Genomic DNA, 19,232 nt, shown 5'->3' with positions numbered 1-19,232 from the left:
AATGAAACAGGAGTGCTCAGTAAAGATAGAGTGGACTATTGCATTATATTTTGCTAGGTAGATATATGGGAGCATACAATATCACTTTTCATACTCAATTATGTTTTTTCCTTGCATATGTCTTATAGTAATGACTGAAAATAACTGGGAGATCAATGCCTAATGATCTCCAAGTGTGCAATACATGTAAGACTCGAAATGCTTTAGTAACTCATAATAATTTTTCAAACTTTTTCAACTGTTAGTCCGACTGGCATAGACATTGGTTGGTTGGTTTGTGGGATTGAAGAGACCAGACTACTAGTGCCATCGGTCCCTTTTTCCATGAACTTTAAACACTCACAAAGAATAAAAACAAACAAAGGAGATGACAAGAGATGACAGAAGACAAGAAAGACACAGAAAGAGACCAGACAAAAGGAATTAAAAACACACAGAGTGTGACATTGGTCGGCCGACCATAGAAACAAAAAAGGAAAAGCCAAGAAACACACTAAAAACCCCAGTCTAAACTCATAGGCCAAAGGCCAGACACAATACAAAAAAAGAACAAACACTTAGATCAAGCGCTAAAAACCCCCTGCACGAATAAAACTCAAAACTAAAGCTGCCACTGCAACGTCAACTGATAAAAGTGCAGTAAGTGTATCAGGCAGCACAAATGTCTGCCTGAGCGGAGTTAAAAGTGGGCAGTCCAACAAGATGTGGACCACCATCAAAGCTGACCCGCAGCGACGTAAAGGTGGGTCCTCACAGAGCAGTAAATAACTGTGCGTCATCCAGGTGTGGCCAATGCGCAGCCGGCAGATGACAACACAGTCCTTGCGGGAGGTTCGGAAGGAGGAGCACCACACACCAGTAGCCTCCTTGATGGCCCGAAGTTTATTGGGTGAAGGCAGGGTGCACTATTCTTCACCCCCGGTGCCAAGTACCTTTTATTGCAAAACTGACCTGATGTCACTCTCCGAAAGGCCAATCTCCGAGACTGGTGCACTGACAGCCTGTTTGGTCAGCGTGTCAACACGTTCATTTCCTGGGATGCAGACATGACCCGGGGTCCACACAAAGACCATGGAGCAGCCACAACAGGAAAGAGTATGGATGGATTCCTGGATAGCCATCACCAGACGAGAGTGAGGAAAACACTGGTTGATAGCTCGTAAACCGCTCAGTGGGTCACTACAGATAACGAACAACTCACCTGAGCTGGAGCGGATATGCTCTAGAGTGCAAGAGATGGTGACCAGCTCGGCAGTGAAAACACTAGAGCCAGCCGGCAATAAGCATTGTTCATAATGGTCCCCCAGAGTAAGAGCATAACCAACATGACCAGCAACCATCAAACCATCAGTACAGACCACATAAGATCCTCAAAATGTGTCAAGTATTGAAAGAAAGTGGCAGTGGAGGGCCTCAGGAGGGACTGAGTCCTTCAGGCCCTGTGCCAGATCGAGCCGAAGGCATGGACAGGGCACACACCATGGGGATAGAGGCAGAGGGGCCCAGGAAAGAGGCGGAAGAGGGAAAATCTCAAGCCCAGAAAAAAGAGCCCTGATGCGAACAGCAATCGCTCACCCTGACCTGGGCCGAAGTTCCGGAAGATGAATGACTGAGGTGGGAACAGCAGACGTTAATTGGGGTGCCCGGGCAAGCTACAAAAGTGGACAGCAAAAACGGCCAGTAATCATTGGCGCCGGATCCGCTTTGGAGGGACACCACCAGTGGCGAGTCAGATTCCACTGTGAAGGATGGGGGTCAAGCAAACGCAACACGGAAGGGGATGCTGATTCGTAAACCAGGCTCCCATAATCTAGACAGGACTGAATGAATGCCTGGTACAGCCATAAAAGGGCAGACCAATCAGCACCCCAGCTTGTGTGACTCAAGCCACGAAGAGCGTTAAGATGGCACCAGCATGTTTGTTTAAGCTGTCGGAGATGAGGGAGCCAAGGAGGGAGCCAAGTCAACGGGGATATAAAACCAATCCCAAAAAATGATTCATCTCCACCACTGCAAGTGATTCGCCATCAAGATAAAGCTGTGGCTCGGGGTGAACAGTATGAAGCTGGCAGAAATGCTTAACACAAGTCTTGGCAGCTGAAAACTGAAAGCCATGTGCTACAGCCCAAGACTGCGCCTTCGGTGTAGACATTCTCATTCACCCTCATGCCATTCCCATTTTCAGTAACACATCCCACATACCATACAAAATCGAACAATTCAACTACAACACTTATCTCATTCTGCTACCCATTAGCTCAGCTAGTATTCCACTTCTATGTGGGGCAATCTCTATCCCAACTGCAATAGAGAACCCTGAGAGAACAGCCCAGTCTCCTACAAATATTACTGCACTCATTGTATAGTATTTAACATGGATGTTGTCCCCAGACAAACAACAATTTCCTTTAATAGCCACTGGCAGGACTTGTTAATAGTAAATCAGAAGACGTAACTGCAGAACTCCTCAGTAGAAAACCTTACTCTTTCCATGTCAATGCAGTCAACTCCTTCCTATGCTGTTTTACACTTCACTTCCTGCTTCATTCCCACTCTGACCCTCCTTCTTGTTCCCTCCCAACTTCCCACTTTTTTTATTCATTTACATGTTACTTATTATTACTGTATTTAACCACAAGTTTCTTTGTCATTTCCTTAGGCCTTCTATCTTTCTCAACACAAAAAAATGTTTTTCAGTTTGTTTCCTTTCACATAGTCTCTCCATTACTTTATGGAGAATTGTCCCCATATTCCCTTGGCTCTGCAAACTTAACTTTATAGAAATATCATTACTAACATTTTGCGCACAGTGCAGGGTAACAGTCTGGAATGTGCATAATAATGAAAAGAGAAAGGGAATGAGGGGAGGGGGGGGGGGGGGGGTTGAAGCTCCTGGTTTGCACCACTCCCATCAGCCAAAGCCACCAATCTTCCCAGTAATTTAGCAGCAATCAGTAGGTACATGCCCATATGCACATGTGTGTGTGTGTGTGTGTGAAAGCAAATGAGTTATTATATATGCCTCCAAGTAAAACTTCATGGGTTAGTCGAGGTCTGCCCTTTGTGGTCACTTTCCATTTTCCATGCCCTGTATTATTTTCTCCTTTTTTTTTAATTTCTGTATTCTCACAATGTTCTCATTACCAGTTTTGCTCTAGATTTTCAGCTCTACTGAAGGAGAATGCATCTTGTTTCAATGTTGCATACAAAATATCACTATGTTTTGCTTCCTAAGATTATACCAAACTCTTCAGAATTTTCTGCTTGATCATGATTGTCAGTTACCTTGAGTGGAAGACATGATGTGTTATGCTCCACAATTTTCACTGTGTTTAGTGGGATAAACTGGTAATAAAGTGTTCATTTTTATTTGCTGTTGTGTTGTATCCACTTATCTTCCAGAGTCAAGAATTGTGCATGTATTGTTATACACTATATTTACCTGACTATAAGGTGACCCCGAATATGTTTTTATGAGACTCCTTGAGTAAATTTTACTTTTTAAACAATTTTTATAATAAAATATATTAGATGAGTTTCTAATTAAAGTAGTGTTAATACCTGCAGCCAGTCATAGGTGCACCCAGCAGAACCCTCCAAGTGAAAATTGGTAAATGTGACATTAAGTACTTTCGTGCTGTTTGTGATAATGACCCAAGCACAGCTCATACCATGTGGATAGCTTGTTGATCTTGAACTAGAATCAGGGAAAGTGAGGGTGCCTGCTTCATTGGGTAGAAAGCCACCACATCCTATAGAAGAACAAATTTTCAAGCATTAAAACAGTTGAAATAATAGCATTTTATACAAGTAAAGGAAAGGTGCACAATAAACATAAATTTAATTTTAGACAATGTTATTTTTGCAATTCAACAGTGCAGATCTGGTTCACAAATTGACAAGTAATAAAACAAACAATGAAGCCAAAGTGATGCAGGACCAAAGAGAATATCTGGATTCTCAATTATGACTAGCACACTCCTTCACAAAAAAAATCATGTGGTGTTAGGGACTCATAAAATAAGAATATCACACACATGGATATGGTTGAATCCCAGCTGAAAACATTCAAAATAGATTGGAGTCCATTGAAAAAATATCACCAGAACATTTTTGGCCTTTATTGGACACTGTATTCTTTATTTCATATGTCAAGTATAAAAAATACTTGTGGAGGGGGGAGGGGGGGGGGGGGGGGAAGGGGAACAGAATGATATTCATAATTAGCCTCTGTGTGTAGCTGACTCTACTCGGTCAGTAAACGTACTAATAAATGACTATAGGATCCTTCCATAAGAGGTGTACTTTAATGAGTATCACGTAGTAAAATAAATATATGAATTTCCTGTAGGTAAAGGAGAATGAATGCGCTTTAGTTTCCATAAAGACAAGAAAATCGCTGTGTCCACGAAGACAGCTGCGTCGTACTGCTTCACACACAAATCTTCAAAAACTTATCCACTTTGCTGAAAGAGAAAGAAAAATCTCATACACTAAAGTATGTTTTCTTGTAATCGTGAATTGTACGTCGTACCGGTAGTCGTGTAGTTTTTGTTTCCTGGTCGAGAACATGAGCAGAGAGCGGGAGACTTCGTATCCTAGCAATTGTTTTATGAGAGTCGCATTTTCTTAACTCTGGTCCAGACAGAACGACATAAAATTGCATAACTTATATACTATCCCACTTACACAAATACATATGTCCATGTCCTCACAGTATCAAGTAATGAGTGCTAGATTTCACCTAAATTACTTCACAGGATAAAAACATTTTTTTAAAAATAGTGTTAATGTTAGTGAGTTCATAAGTTCGTAACCATTAAACACGACCTTCGTAAATGTAGAATACGAATCTTACGAAGGCAGCCTGCATGCATGGTACTACACAATTAGCCTGTGTAAAGAATGAGATTCTATAACGACAGCAATTTTTATTCGCTACGTAAGCAGATTATTTATTTCGCTGTGGCTGATAAACATTTTTCCTCCACAATGACCTATGTACAAAATTTACGTTTGTTACGATGGAGAGCACACAAACTCTTTATGCCAAGCGTGAGATAATGGTTTTTTAAATAGGGCACCTACCAAATAAGTTTTTCTTTCTCCTTTTTTATTGCCTACACGGCGAATCATTTCTCATTAACATCTATCAGTATTCATACACACGTATCGTTTTCATTCATACAGCTTCATATAATTAATATTCACCTTTCTTCTCATAGAACAGCTTCAATATAAATCGCAAATCATCAAATAATACTACGTGGTGGCATCATTGGCTCACACACAACGAAATCCTCATCATCATCATAAAAACTACCTTATAAACTAAGATTCACATTCATTCTTTCACACTCATTTCAGCACAATCATTCACTCATGCTGGCATATAGTATAGCATTCTGGTGGCTCTCAAATTCATCACAGTTATTAACATAATAAAATCTTTTTTCTTGTACATAGTTTCCTGCTCTAGAAAATGCCTGTTTAAGGAGTAAGTTCGGTCGCTAACTTCGTTGTCCTTGGCTAGTAGTCAAATTATTCGTAGCATAGTAAATATAACGTAGATTAAATAGTTTTTGGATTGCATGTAATGTTTAACATAGATTTGCTATAGTTTAATGCGTTATGATTCTTTGCATTGACTAACAATTAACACTAACATTTTAGCTGTAACTAGCACATCCTTTCTCTTTCTCTTACTTTACATACTGCTTTAAGTGGTGGTGGGCGTAAAGTCCTTTAACTTTCTGTGTTGTAGGGTATGCTAATAAATAACATCCAGGGTGAGGAATATCGACGATCCGGTATGGACCTGAGTAAACTAATTGCCATTTCTTAAGCAAACGTTTTAGCCTCATAGATTTGGGATGGGTTGTGAGCAATACCAAATCATCAATTTCGAACACACGTGTCGGTCTGACCCGTTTATCAATTTTTTTTCTTCCGGATCTCCGGAGTGTGTGCCAGGGTAATGGCAGCTTGCCTTACCTTTTCCTGCAAAGAAATATCGTTCGAAGACAACTTAGGCAGGGGACTTGACCATGAGTTTTTTTCTGGTTCGTCTGATAATAACTCGGCAGGTGAGAATCCGGTTGAACTATGTGGCAAATTGTTCACAATGTACTCGAACGGAGCGAGGTATTCTATCCATTTGGAATGTTTTGTAGAGGAATAGATGCGCATAAATTGATTAAATTCTTACAGGTATCGCCACAATACGTCAAGTATAAAAAATACTTGTGGAGGGGGGAGGGAGGGGGGGGAAGGGGAACAGAATGATATTCATAATTAGCCTCTGTGTGTAGCTGGCGATATCCAACCCACTACTATGGCCATTTGTTGGAAATCTGTCATGGACCAAAAGTGACTCATCTTATAAACAGGCATTTCCTGGACATTTTTTCCCAAACAATACTAAGAAAAGAGAAATAAAATGGTCAGGACTACACAAAAGACTTTCAAAATGAGACATCTCAGTGGTGTGCGGAATATTAAGTTCTTTTACTTTCTGTAGCATGTCTTAAAATATTTCATACAGAAAAGGATCTGCAATTTTGTGAAAATAAAATATCATTAAGTTGTTCACAATATTATATATGATCCTAATCCATCTTACTTTTGGTTCATAAATCAGCCTGCACTAGGTCAAATTATCCACAATACAGGTGTGACTGTGCTTAAAATATCCACTTAAGGGAGTAAAAACTTGAGTTCACAGGGATCAAGTGAAGTCTGACACAGTTCAGAAGATGGTTTGGCATACCTAAATTTCGGTACAAGACTTCTAACCACATAAAATTAGGAAAGTGCTCCACAACACACATAAAACTCAACCTCAAATGAACAAGGTGAGGAGTGACATTTTATTAAGTCTACAGACTTTCATCCAAACATATTAAGTATTTGCACAATAAGAATGAAAAATTAAAAAAAAAAATATGGTTGCTCCCCGAGCAACATTAAGAATGATCTGTTGCTACAATAGGTGGAATTTTATATTATTCCATGAAAATGTAGTACACACTACATACAACAAGTCATATAAACCATTCAAGAATAAATTATCAAACACCTGTGGCACACCAGACTTCTTCAACCTTTAAAATTTGCAGTGGCCAGACACACTCTCGAAGTGATCAGCTGCACATGATTTTGGCTCTATATGACTAAAGAAGTGATATAATAAGTGGGTGAACTGATCAAAAGAAATGAGAGTTTCATTTAGACAATTCATGGAATTTATACATGTCTTTCATAATCTCTCATGTCCGCTCCCGGTAGCTGAATGGTCAGCGTAACAGATTATCAATCCTCTGGGCTCAGGTTAGATTCCCGGCTGGGTCAGCGAATTTTCTCCACCCAGGGACTGGGTGACTGCAGGTCACCGAAGTGGTGTCACACTGAAAGACCGGCACCCAGCAGTCTGCCTGACGGGGGGCCCTAGCTATACAATTAAATAAATAAATACACTCTCACAAAAAATTTTCTTCTGACTCTGCAGTCTCTGTTATTTTCAGTGGCAAATAATCATTATGGATTTGCATCTGACACCTAGCACTCTTAGGTTTTAAACAAAATTTAGTGCTGTGAACTCTTTTTATAAGCATGGTGACATCTCAGGAAATTATCAAGCATAGAATCATATTCTAAAGTCAGTCAACAACAGTACTTGACAAAGATACTATGGTTTGTAGGCAAAATATTAGAAGATGAAATAACAACATGTCATGCATATTCCTATATGTTTTTGCAGCAAAACAGTATTATTAATGATACTGAGGTATTGAGTCACTGACCAGCACGTAAACCAGACAGTAAATGATGCAAAGCTTTCAGATGATGTCTTCCTTCAGAGTTAACTAGTACAGAATACACACACACACACACACACTTGAATGTCTACATTGTCACAGCTGATTATCACAGACAATGCCACCAATGAAAGTAGTCATATTATTTACCATCTCTTCTGTAACATTTGCACAGCATTTGATGTGGGCATGATAATCAACCAGCTCCCCATACTAATGATCAGCCAAGCCAAACTGTAATCACAAAAGAGTTAAAAACACCCAGTGAGAGTATACATTGTTCAGCACAAAACAACTTTATCTATTGCTTCACAATTTGTGCCATCTGGATTCTCCTCGAAATTCCACCCTTTTTTTTGAAAATTGTCCCTACAATACATCGTATGATTCCATAAACCCCTGTTCCACACCCACCTCCAACACTGTCCTCATGAATGCACTCATTCTGCAATCACAAACTCTCTCTTCCTCCTCTGTTGTGTCTCCTCTTTCCTGTAGACTTATCTACATCAATGTGCACCCCATTTAAATTTCCCTACTCAGTCCAGAGTAATCTCAACTGTCAGCCATCCTTCCCTCCAACGCTAGCTCCCTCTCCTTACATGTTTTCTCCCCTCACTCACTCCATATGATATAATCTCTCATCACAGTCACACAGCACTGTTTGTACAACTTAACAGGCAGAAACAGTGTAGCCATACAGTGGTATGCGGAATGGTGCCAAGCTGTTATGTCTCCACTGTAATTCCTTTATGAGATGCATAATTCTTTGCTCCAGCAGTCCTTTCAATTGTCCACAGAGAAGGGCAAATAGATAGATCATTATGGGAGTTGTAAAGGATAATGAACTCATTTGCTCACAGTGTTTGCCTGTATTATGGCACGTGTTTAAGGAATGAACCAGGTTGTTAAGTGGTGAGTGTTCTGAAATATTAATACACTTAAAGTCTTATAATTTCATTATATTAATCCTGCTGTATTAAGTAATGTTTTGCAGTTGATATTATGGATAGCTAGTAATAAATAGCCTTTGGGGCATAACAATGTGTACTCTGCATGAAAAGTAGGTAATCTTCCATGATGAATTATGGTGTCATTGTATGTTTTGTCTGTATGGGTTCGTGTGTGGTACATGTATCCTGTACAAATTACATCATCCAAAAGCTTTGCAACATTTTTAATCTTATAGTCCACCAACTTTTGGGCACGTATCTGAGACAGTAATATTTCCTCACCAGATATTTTGGCTGACACCATCATCCAGAGGAGTCAGTGACTAAATTAACCACCTGACTCAAAGACATACATGGAGTAACTGCACATGGGTATGACACTAATACTGGAAGAATAAATACTGCTGTCCCAGATGCATGCCCAAAAGATGGGAAAACACAAAGAAATATGTTTTCAGTATTGTTTATGAGCTATGAGCTTATTGGCCTCTGAATGCATCACATTTTCAGTGAGTTGTTACTCTTATATTCCTTCCATTATTTGTATTCAACCAAGGAAATTCAGGTATCATACTGTGACATTTTTCTGTCAACAGTGACTTACTTGTATATTACCTGTCTTTGCAAGAACATTACACAGATTGTAGACAATGCTGCAAATGCATTAAAGGAACCGAAAACTAGGTACCTAAAGTTCATATTTACTGTTAAGGGTATTTTACAAGTTGACACTTATTTCATGAATGTCCAAGCCACAATATTACCAATGATCCATTACACATTAGAGGCATATAGTGAGTACAATTGCAGTGGTGTACAATTTTCAGGAACAAGTGACTTACGTTGTTGTCTCTCCTGGCAGTGAGCCCCAGTAAAGCTGCTTGTACACATGCAAGTGAATCCTGTAAGACCCTGCCGCATACAGGTACCACCATTTTGACATGGATTGGGGCTGCACACATCAACTGTCTGTGTACACCTCACACCTTTAAAAAGAAAAGAGATGGAAGAATACTGACAGTCATGGACTTATATAGTCTGGTCTTTAGTCATCCCAGAAATCTTAGTTGCTCTTTCGCTACAATGTGGGACAAGTTATAGGACAGCTATAAGCTACATATTTTGTATACACAGTTTTAAAATCTTTCTCATCTAATGAAAGTAAAATATAGTTATTGTATACAAACATTCACAAATTCTACATTATACAGGCAGTATTTCAAAGTACAATTTGTATTTCTGTTCTAAGTACTTCCCGAATAGATTTCAATATCACTATTGACTTTCTCTTCCCAAATAGATTTTAATATCACCATTGACTTTCTATATGTAGCTATATTTCCGTGAATTAGACTGCAGTATCTTTTGTGAAGTCATTGATGTTTCCCATCAAACAAAATTGTTGGCTATCATAATTAGTTTTATAATAAAGTGTGAAAAGCAGCAATTGCCGATCACAGAATAACCATCTGTAACAAAATTAAATTATGTATAGTCCTAAGATACAGCAAATGATCTTTTTTACTCGAGAAAAGAGAAACTGTAAAATATCACAACATGTTGCTAAACAATATTGTTTTCCAATAACTCAATGAATTGTGGTTTAAATGACATGGAATACTTCATAATAAACTGTGTCCATTGTCTTTTTAGCGTTCTTGTCACTAAAAATGCTCTGACAAAGGTAACCAGAGTTTATTATTACATTTTCCATTTATTTGACTGTCTCGGTTTGCCAAAAACAGTGCCCAAGGCTGCAATGAAATTTACATAAAATGTTCATTTCCCAACTGTCTATTGCGAAATCTTCCAAGTTTTTTTCACTCTTTTGAACAAACTACTAATTTCAGTAACACATCTATCAGAGTTTTTGTTTGCTCACATTCAAACTAATTAACACTAACAATGTGACAATAAGATATTAAGTAAAAATATTTTCAGTTTCCAAGATTCCAAACTCAATGTGCAATATCAGAAGTATTCCATGAACTGCAAAACACATGTGCAATTACCTCATTCATTTCACGCTATCAGGTTATTCACAACTGAAAACTGCCATCCTACACTGTATGTCCAATTTAACTGACTCACAATACAAGTAGTCTATAAAATACCTGTGTATCCTGGAAGGCAGCTACATGTGTATGAGTTTCCAGGTGCAGGAATACAATGACCATTGGAGCCACATGGATTGTTGGCACAGGGGTTTGGCCCACCACCTGAATGCATTGGTGTGCATCCGTTAGGGCCTATCCCATCACCCACGTAACCAGATGGGCACAAACACTGAGCATAACTTTGGCCAATAGCTGAAAATAAAAATGAAAACTATCAGTGTAACTTAGGACAATAGATGAAAATAAAAACAAAAACTACCACTTACCTTAGAGAGACAATTATTATACACATTTCCATAAAATACAACAAGAATATCTCATGCTCTCAATACCACTGAATTATAGCTTGTAATACATAAGATGGTTAAGGTGCAACAGTATGGAACTTTGATCAACTTTCTCTGCATATCAGCAAGCACAGCATCAAACATAATGAGAGTATGAATCTCATTGTTAAGGATACAATGGCCAACAAGCAGTTGCTTTTCCCCAATTTCAATGCATCTGATCACAGCCATGAAGTGAAGGCAAGAATAGTCGGACAAAGCATGACGGCAGAGAGGCTGCCATTATTATAGTCTACAACCAGCTCCCTTTAGAATATCATAATTTATGGATAGTAAACTTTGTAGACAGCACCATCATAAGGATAGACTCTTCCATCATGGAGATCTTCCTTTTCTGACGCTGATTCCACAGCATGTTCATTCAACTCTACATAGAAAAAGAAGATGTAGTAGTAGTAGTACAGTCTGTGGCGCTCAATCCAGGAAATGGGCTTCTGGCCTGATTGCAGGTAGAGTACGGCCTTCCATTAGGTGTGGCACTAGGAGAATGATGCCTTTTAGCCCTCAGATGGCCCCATGGTACTAAATTTTATAGCAGGCTGAGTGCACCTGAGGCTATCCAGGAGGGACTGGAAAGATGAAGAACTGCCACTCCTACGCAGGAATGAATGTGGAAGCTCCTGGACTGGAGTCTAACACTCTGTCTGCTAGACCACCACGTCCTTTACTGAGCATTAGAAATTCATTTAAACATTATTTTCTTTTTGTGTGAGCTGTATCACGGCTGGCAAAGCACTTTGTATGAGAGTCAAATGAAATGAAACAATTTCTCACTAGAATTCTCATCTTACAAGAAACAACTTACACAGTCATCAGATGCTACTTTCTAAGGTATTGTAACCTACACATGTAAATGAATGTATTTCCACAGAGCTTTGACACTATCAGAAGTACCACTTAGAGCATAGTCTCATAAAATTTTTTACACTGGCACTTCTCTTCCTATTGCTTACACAATCACAGGTGAGTTCATGTTTTGTTTTGTTTCGTCATTATGAAGCTAATACCATTCTTATTTTAATGCACTATAATTTTAATAATTTAAATTTTATTTTCATTGGGATTGGTGAGTTTATTTATTTATTTTAAATATGGAGTGAGTGAATGCTGCAGCCAATTGCAGTCTGTCCCCTATGGGTGATGATATGGCCACTAATATGATGCCATGCTGGTCAAATGTGATAAGAAAATAAGCTTAAGGATGTTGTGTGGCTCTTGCTCTTAATAATAACTTTTCTTAATTGTTTTTAATTTAAATGAAACATTTTTAGAGGAAAGAAAATGTCCACATGTTAATTAGTTCTGTTAAGCAGAATGTAATGTTGATGGAGCAAATGTATTAATATATCAGCATGATATTTCACACTGATTGCAAAATATGTCAAAGTGATAACAAAAGGCCAATTTTCCTTTTTTCTGAATCAGTCACTTTTTTTATACAGTATGCTCATATACACAACTAAGTAGTGAAACATTATAAGTTACACTGACAGTAATAGCACAGGCTAGTGGAAATATATTATGACCTGATGGAAGATACAAAACGAATAACGCTAGGTACACAAGGACTTCAAACAAAAGTAGCACAAAAATGCACAAGTAAAATATTTCATTCATATAAAGTTCCAAAAACTGAATTCAAGTTTGGATTGAAATTGATATATTCATCATATTGCCACTGTCACAAGAAGTATATAATACTGAATATAATAGAGGGAAACATTCCACGTGGGAAAAATATATCTAAAAACAAAGTTGATGTGACTTACCAAACAAAAGTGCTGGCAGGTCGATAGATACACAAACACAAACATACACACAAAATTCAAGCTTTCGCAACCAACGGTTGCTTTTTCAGGAAACAGGGAAGGAGAAGGAAAGACGATAGGATGTGGGTTTTAAGGGAGAGGGTAAGGAGTCATTCCAATCCCGGGAGCGGAAAGACTTACCTTAAGGGGAGAAAAGGACAGGTATACACTCGCACACACACACATATCCATCCGCACATACACAGACACAAGCAGACATTTGTTTGGTAAGTCACATCAACTTTGTTTTTAGATATAAAGTATATAATACAATACACAAAATCTACATCTACATTTATACTCTGCAAACCACTGTGAAGTGCATGGCAGGGGGTCCATCTCATTGTTCAGTCATTAGGGTTTCTCCTCATATGGAGTGCAGGAAAAATGATTGTTTAAATGCCTCCGTGCAAGTTGTAATTAATCTAATTTTGTCTTCATGATCCCTATGGGAGTGGTATGTATGGGTTTGCAGTATATTACCAAAGTCACCATTTAAAGCTGGTTCATGAAAATTTATCAGTAGGCTTTCTTGGAATGGTTTATTTCTACTTTCAATGGTCTGCCAGTTCAGTTTCTCCACCATCTCTGTGACACTCTCACATGAATCGAACAAATCTGTGACTACTCATGCTGCCCTTCTCTGTATTTGTTCAATACCCTCTGTTAGTCCTATCTAGTATGCATCCTTTAGTACTGTTCTAGGATGGGTCACACAAGTGATTTATAGGCACTCCTTTGTAGACTGCATTTCCCCAGTATCCTATCAATAAGCAGAACGACCACCTGCTTCACCCACAACTTAGCCTATGTGATCATTCCATAACATATACCTACAAAGTTATCTGTATGAGTGACAGATTCCTAGAATGACTCACTGGTACTGTAGTTTTTTGTTTTATGAAATGCACAGTTTCATATTTCTGAACATTGAAAGAAATTGCCAATCTTTGCACCACTCTGATGTTTTAACAAGATCTGACTGAAAATTTATGCTGCTTCTTTCAGGCATTACTTCATTAGAGACAATGGCATCATCTGCAAAAACTCTGAAGTTACTATTAATATTGCTCGCACGATCATTAACATATAACAAAAACAGCAAGATCCCATCTAACTTCCTAAGCACACCCAAAATTACTTCTAAGATTGCTGACAGCTCTCCATCCAATAAAATTTACTGTGTCCTCCATATCAAGAAACCCTCAATAGACTCACAATTTTTGCTTCATACTACATAAAATTGTACTTTTGATAATAATCACAGAGATGGTACTGACTCAACTGCTTTTTGGAAATCAAGAAATACTGCATCTACATGAATGTCTTGATCCCAATATTTTAGTACGTCACATGAGGAAAGCGGAAGATGGGTTTCACAAGAACGATGTGTTTGGGATTCATGTTGGTTGGGATGGAGAAGGTCATCTGTGAATCCCCTCAAGGATTCCTTATTTGTATTAACTATCAGACTGACAGTAAGTCAAATATCTTGCAATATTGGAAATTCCATGATAAAACAATGAAGAAAGAAGGGAAAAGACTACTCTCCTATAGATGAGTGATGGGTAGTGCATAGATGCATGAAACTGATCAGAAATTCTCATTAGTTTTGAAGATTTGACCTTTTATGTAAGAAACTACAGGCATGCACGCATGCGTGCGCCCTCACACACACACACACACACACACACACACACACACACACAGAGAGAGAGAGAGAGAGAGAGACAGAGAGAGAGAGAGAGAGAGAGAGAGAGAGAGAGAGAGAGAGAGGTGTAGAGGTGTATATCCATGTTGCCACTTCAGTTCTCAACATAAGCCACAATGAAGAAAACAGATGGGGTGTGCATTGTTAACTGCACCAATACATTCCATAATCACAATCTTCACAAGTTTACCATTGCCTAATTTCTTAGGATGAAGTTCACTGCCAAGAAGGATAAAATCTTACCAGAGTTCTCCACACAGCGTGCAAGGACATGGCAGCCTCCATTGTTGATGCTACAGATGCCAACTCGAGTGCATGTTATACCATCTCCCTGGTAGCCAGCTGGACATTCACCACAACGTCGAGAACCCTGAAAATGCAATAAGTCTTTTGCTGTACATATGTTGCTGCATCTGAAGAAACAGTGAGTAGTCACCTGCATCTCCCACAATGTGGACGGCAAACATCTCTTATGACTTCTTACTGCCAAATAATAACTGCTGTGAACTTGACAAAGAAATAGTGAAGTCAACTCAAATTTACTGAAGGAAACAAATTGTTTGTTAATTCTGTCAAGGATGTACTTCATTATTTCTCATATGCATTCAGAGGGCACCTATGGATTACATGCATACTGCAACTGCATCTTCCGCAAGGGCATGCCTAAGTAATATTGCTTGTTGTGGCGTGGCTATAGAAGCTCTGTGAATTGTGGTATTCCTGCACAGAATCTACTAAAAATGAAAATGTTAAAAGAAAAAAAAGTAAGGAGACATAAATGCAGGAGCAGATTTGAATCTGCTGGTGACACGTAATGATTTACTGAAGAATAATGGAAAATAAAGTATATATATTGAATAGATAACTGAGTTAAAGGAATTATTGATTTAAATGAATAACGACTTTAAAAATAGTGTTAATTATGTGTTTAAAATAAATGAGAAGTGTAGGAAACTAGTTCTGAATCACAATTATATCACAATGATTCAGCTGCCCGAGCAATTTCATTTTATGCAGCCTGTAATGTTATATCAGGCATCCAAAAACTACACACAAGATCTTCATACCCTCTAGGCACAAACTGTTAGTCCTACAGAAAAAAATCAACAGTACCTTTTTGTAAGAAATTTAATGTAGTTAAATGTTGTACTGAGATACGTTATTGTTGGAAGCCATAGTTTTCAAGTTATTCAAAAAAAATATACAAAAGCGACCTTCAAACACACCTCCAACCCTCCCAACACTCATATTTCAACAGTCAGGATTTCTAGTACATTGTTCATAAAATTCCCTCCTACTACTGTACAAAATTTTCCAACTACACCCAATATTTGATCTTTTTTGGTCTCTATTGGTTGGGCTATTATGCCACCAGTACAGTCAGCTATTTCATTAACATTAGCAACTTAAATTTGCCCATGAGGGTAATGAAGGAAAAATGACTTTTGCTAAAACTAATTATTTTGACAATTCAATCCAAACTGAATCCTTACAAGCACAGCAGTTTTGTAGTCAGAAGGCCTGACTAATACAACAATGTAATCTTTTATTTTATGCTGTTAGTAATCATTTATTTTATGCTGTTAAAATTCATAAAATAGTTTGGTAAAATTTATATAAACATTACTTTACAATTTTTAAGGGCTCTACTAAATTGGTGGCATAGTACAGCCAGACAGTGAAGACTAAGAAAGCTTGAATGTAGGAAATAATTCATGCAGCACAGAGTTAGAGGGAGACTCTTGAACAATACATTAGAAATCCTGACTGGTAAGAGTGGGGATGAATTTGAAGCTCACTTTTGTATGTTTTTTCTCAAACCTACATCTATGTCTACACAGATAATCCACAAGCCTCCGCATGTTACATGGCAGAGGGTATCCTGTGCCACTAATTGTCATTTCCTTTCCTGCTCCACTAGCAAACAGAGTGATAGAAAAATGTCTCCGTATGATCCCTAAATTCCTTTTATCTTATCTTCATGGTCCTTATGCACAATGAGTGTTGGTGGCGGCAAGAGTCATTCAGCAGTCAGCTTAAATACTGGTTTCTCTAAATTTTCTCAATAGTGTTTCCCAAAAAGAACTTCCCTCCAGAGATTTCCATTTCAGTCCCCGAAGCACCTCCTTAACTCTATAACTTGAAAACTATGACCTCCAGCAAAAACTTATCACAGTACAAAATATAATTACATTAAATTTCCCACAAATAGAACCTGTTTTTTTCCCCGTACAAACAACAGTTTGCAAGTACGTAACAAGAGAATATGAAAATCCCACACATAGTTTTTGAAGGCCAGAGATAACATTGCTAGTTGATAAAATGACACCAGTAGGGGCAGCTAAATCATCCAGTACACAAAAAGAAAAGCCACATCTGACATCTCAAGTTGCTAAGTATTCTTATTCTTGGATGTGATAGACTGCGTTTTTCCCATCAATTTTGAGTGGGAAATGCAACAGATGGCAGCAGGTAGCAAATTTGTTCCTAAAATAACTATTGCTAAAGTAGTTAATAGTAACAACTGGGAAAAGGTGTATTTCCAAAAGGTGTATCTGCACAAGTTTATAGCTGCCAACTGTGGCAGATGGTGATAGGATACTTATTGTGTGTCAACCACACCACCATTTGTTAATAAGACACAAATGCTATACATGTTATCTCAGATTAGTATATATTTCTGTTATCACGGTCACTGCAATCAGCTGTCAGCTCTCTATGGTCAATCTCAGGTACAATAAAGAATTGATAGAACAAATAAAGAATTGATAGAATACATAAAGATCTCATTGTGACAAAAGCAGAAGCTATATTTAAATAAAAATAACATAATAAAAACTATTTTACAAAGTATGCAGTTCACAAGCAAGCTTATTCCAGCAGCATACACATCTGGTTGGAAAGAGACTTAGAAGATAGGTAAAAGGATAAAGTCAAACAAATTTATTAAAACTCAATCCCAAAGTATTCAACAACAGAATACATGGAAGTTATTGCCAAAATGAAATAAAAAGAATCACTAAATTTTGGTATTCATAAAGTCTCAGTTTCATTAGAGACAAGGTTGTAACTATTACAGTCTAAAGAGACACTGTTTCACTAAAAACTACACTCAATCACTCACTCATTCATTCGTTGAAACATATTGTTCCTTCAGGGATGAAGAACAAGTCAATTTATACATGCTGCTTTTGTGAGGTATACTTTTACCACAGCATTCAACTTTGGCACAACAGTACTATCAAATCCATGCAATTCACACATTTATTGACTTACATTCATCTACATAAAACAATTTGTGGTATTTCTTTTGTCTGCAGGTTAAATCATGTGCACCAGAAAAACACATTTCAAAAGCTTAGGTCCAAAAACTTTAACATAAAATTCAAACAAGTTTTCTTTCAAGTTGATTTTATAAAAACTTGTGGAGTACTATACCGTCAATTGTAAACCAAATCTGTGCTTTTCAGAAATGTGATATCTGTGCATTATTGTATCTTCAATTGTTAACTTTACCTGTGATTTTCAGAAACTGTTGGCTACACTATCCTAATTGAAAACCAACAGTTCCTTAATTTCACTGTGTATTTAATTGAACAAAAGGTATATTTCCAACAGTTTTCCTAAGTTACAAGAGTTCTGCATAATCTGCTTGTACTAAATCAGTGTACATGATTTACAGTTACTGTAAATAAGCAACATATCATGACACATTAGTGTTCTCTTTTAGAAGATGTATATATTGTCTGCCTTACATAATTTGTTATGGAGCATAACCTGAAAAACATTTCAGTGAAACAGTAAAACCTGAGGTCTGAAATTAATTTGCTAATACAGACTCCTTAATATCATCTGTATTAGGTACAGATTTACAACACAATAGTGACATAAGAAAATTTGTACCAAGACTGGAACCCAGCTTTCCCATTTATCGTGAGCGGTCACCTTAACCATTTCAGCTATCTCCACATGCTCCCCAGTCCGATCCAAACTTCTATATATCACATTGCCTACATCCTTAATTCAGTGGATGCAGACTGTGTTGACATATGGAAGTCTTGGTCAGTCCGGGGAGTCCTGGTCTCACACAAATTATCATTTGCCACTAATAGGTAGATCAATACTTAATACAGCTGGTATCAAGGAATTCACACCCAGTGAATAAATTTTGAACTATTCTGTACAGCTGCAGATTGTCAACAGTGTCTGCTCTTTCAGAAATGCATGCAAATAGTAAAACATGTACAAGTTTTTCATTTGCCATAATAGATATTTCATTTTGGGTGTTAATCACTTTACTTCTAAAAGGGTACTGGTAAGACTAGTGCCATCTTAGACACAAAAATTAAAAGCTAGTCAGCAAGTTTAGTTTATTGGTCTGTTAAATATTTCACCAAGCTCATGTGTGCCCCACTGTGTTTGCTATTCTTGGACAGCAGATGTGTTCGTTGCTGTTTGTAAGCAGCTGGAAATTGCCCT

The 19,232-nt window shown here is 37.9% G+C and overlaps 1 protein-coding gene across 1 annotated transcript in view; it reads right to left on the bottom strand.

Annotated features, from left to right (window-relative positions):
- LOC126285435 (cubilin-like) overlaps nt 1-19,232 on the bottom strand; it is a 780,558-nt gene that overhangs the window by 646,493 nt on the left and 114,833 nt on the right. Inside the window, exons 11-14 of the mRNA XM_049984824.1 lie at nt 14,997-15,123; nt 10,885-11,079; nt 9,613-9,756; nt 3,562-3,752 (exon numbers count right to left, since the gene is read on the bottom strand). Coding sequence (XP_049840781.1) covers nt 3,562-3,752; nt 9,613-9,756; nt 10,885-11,079; nt 14,997-15,123 — 657 coding nt within the window. The remainder of the gene's footprint in view (nt 1-3,561; nt 3,753-9,612; nt 9,757-10,884; nt 11,080-14,996; nt 15,124-19,232) is intronic.

The sequence above is a fragment of the Schistocerca gregaria genome, chromosome 8 (genome assembly GCF_023897955.1).
Source record: "Schistocerca gregaria isolate iqSchGreg1 chromosome 8, iqSchGreg1.2, whole genome shotgun sequence".
NCBI lineage: Eukaryota > Metazoa > Arthropoda > Insecta > Orthoptera > Acrididae > Schistocerca > Schistocerca gregaria.
Note: the sequence above shows the minus strand (reverse complement) of the source record. Positions and strands in the feature narration are given on the sequence as shown.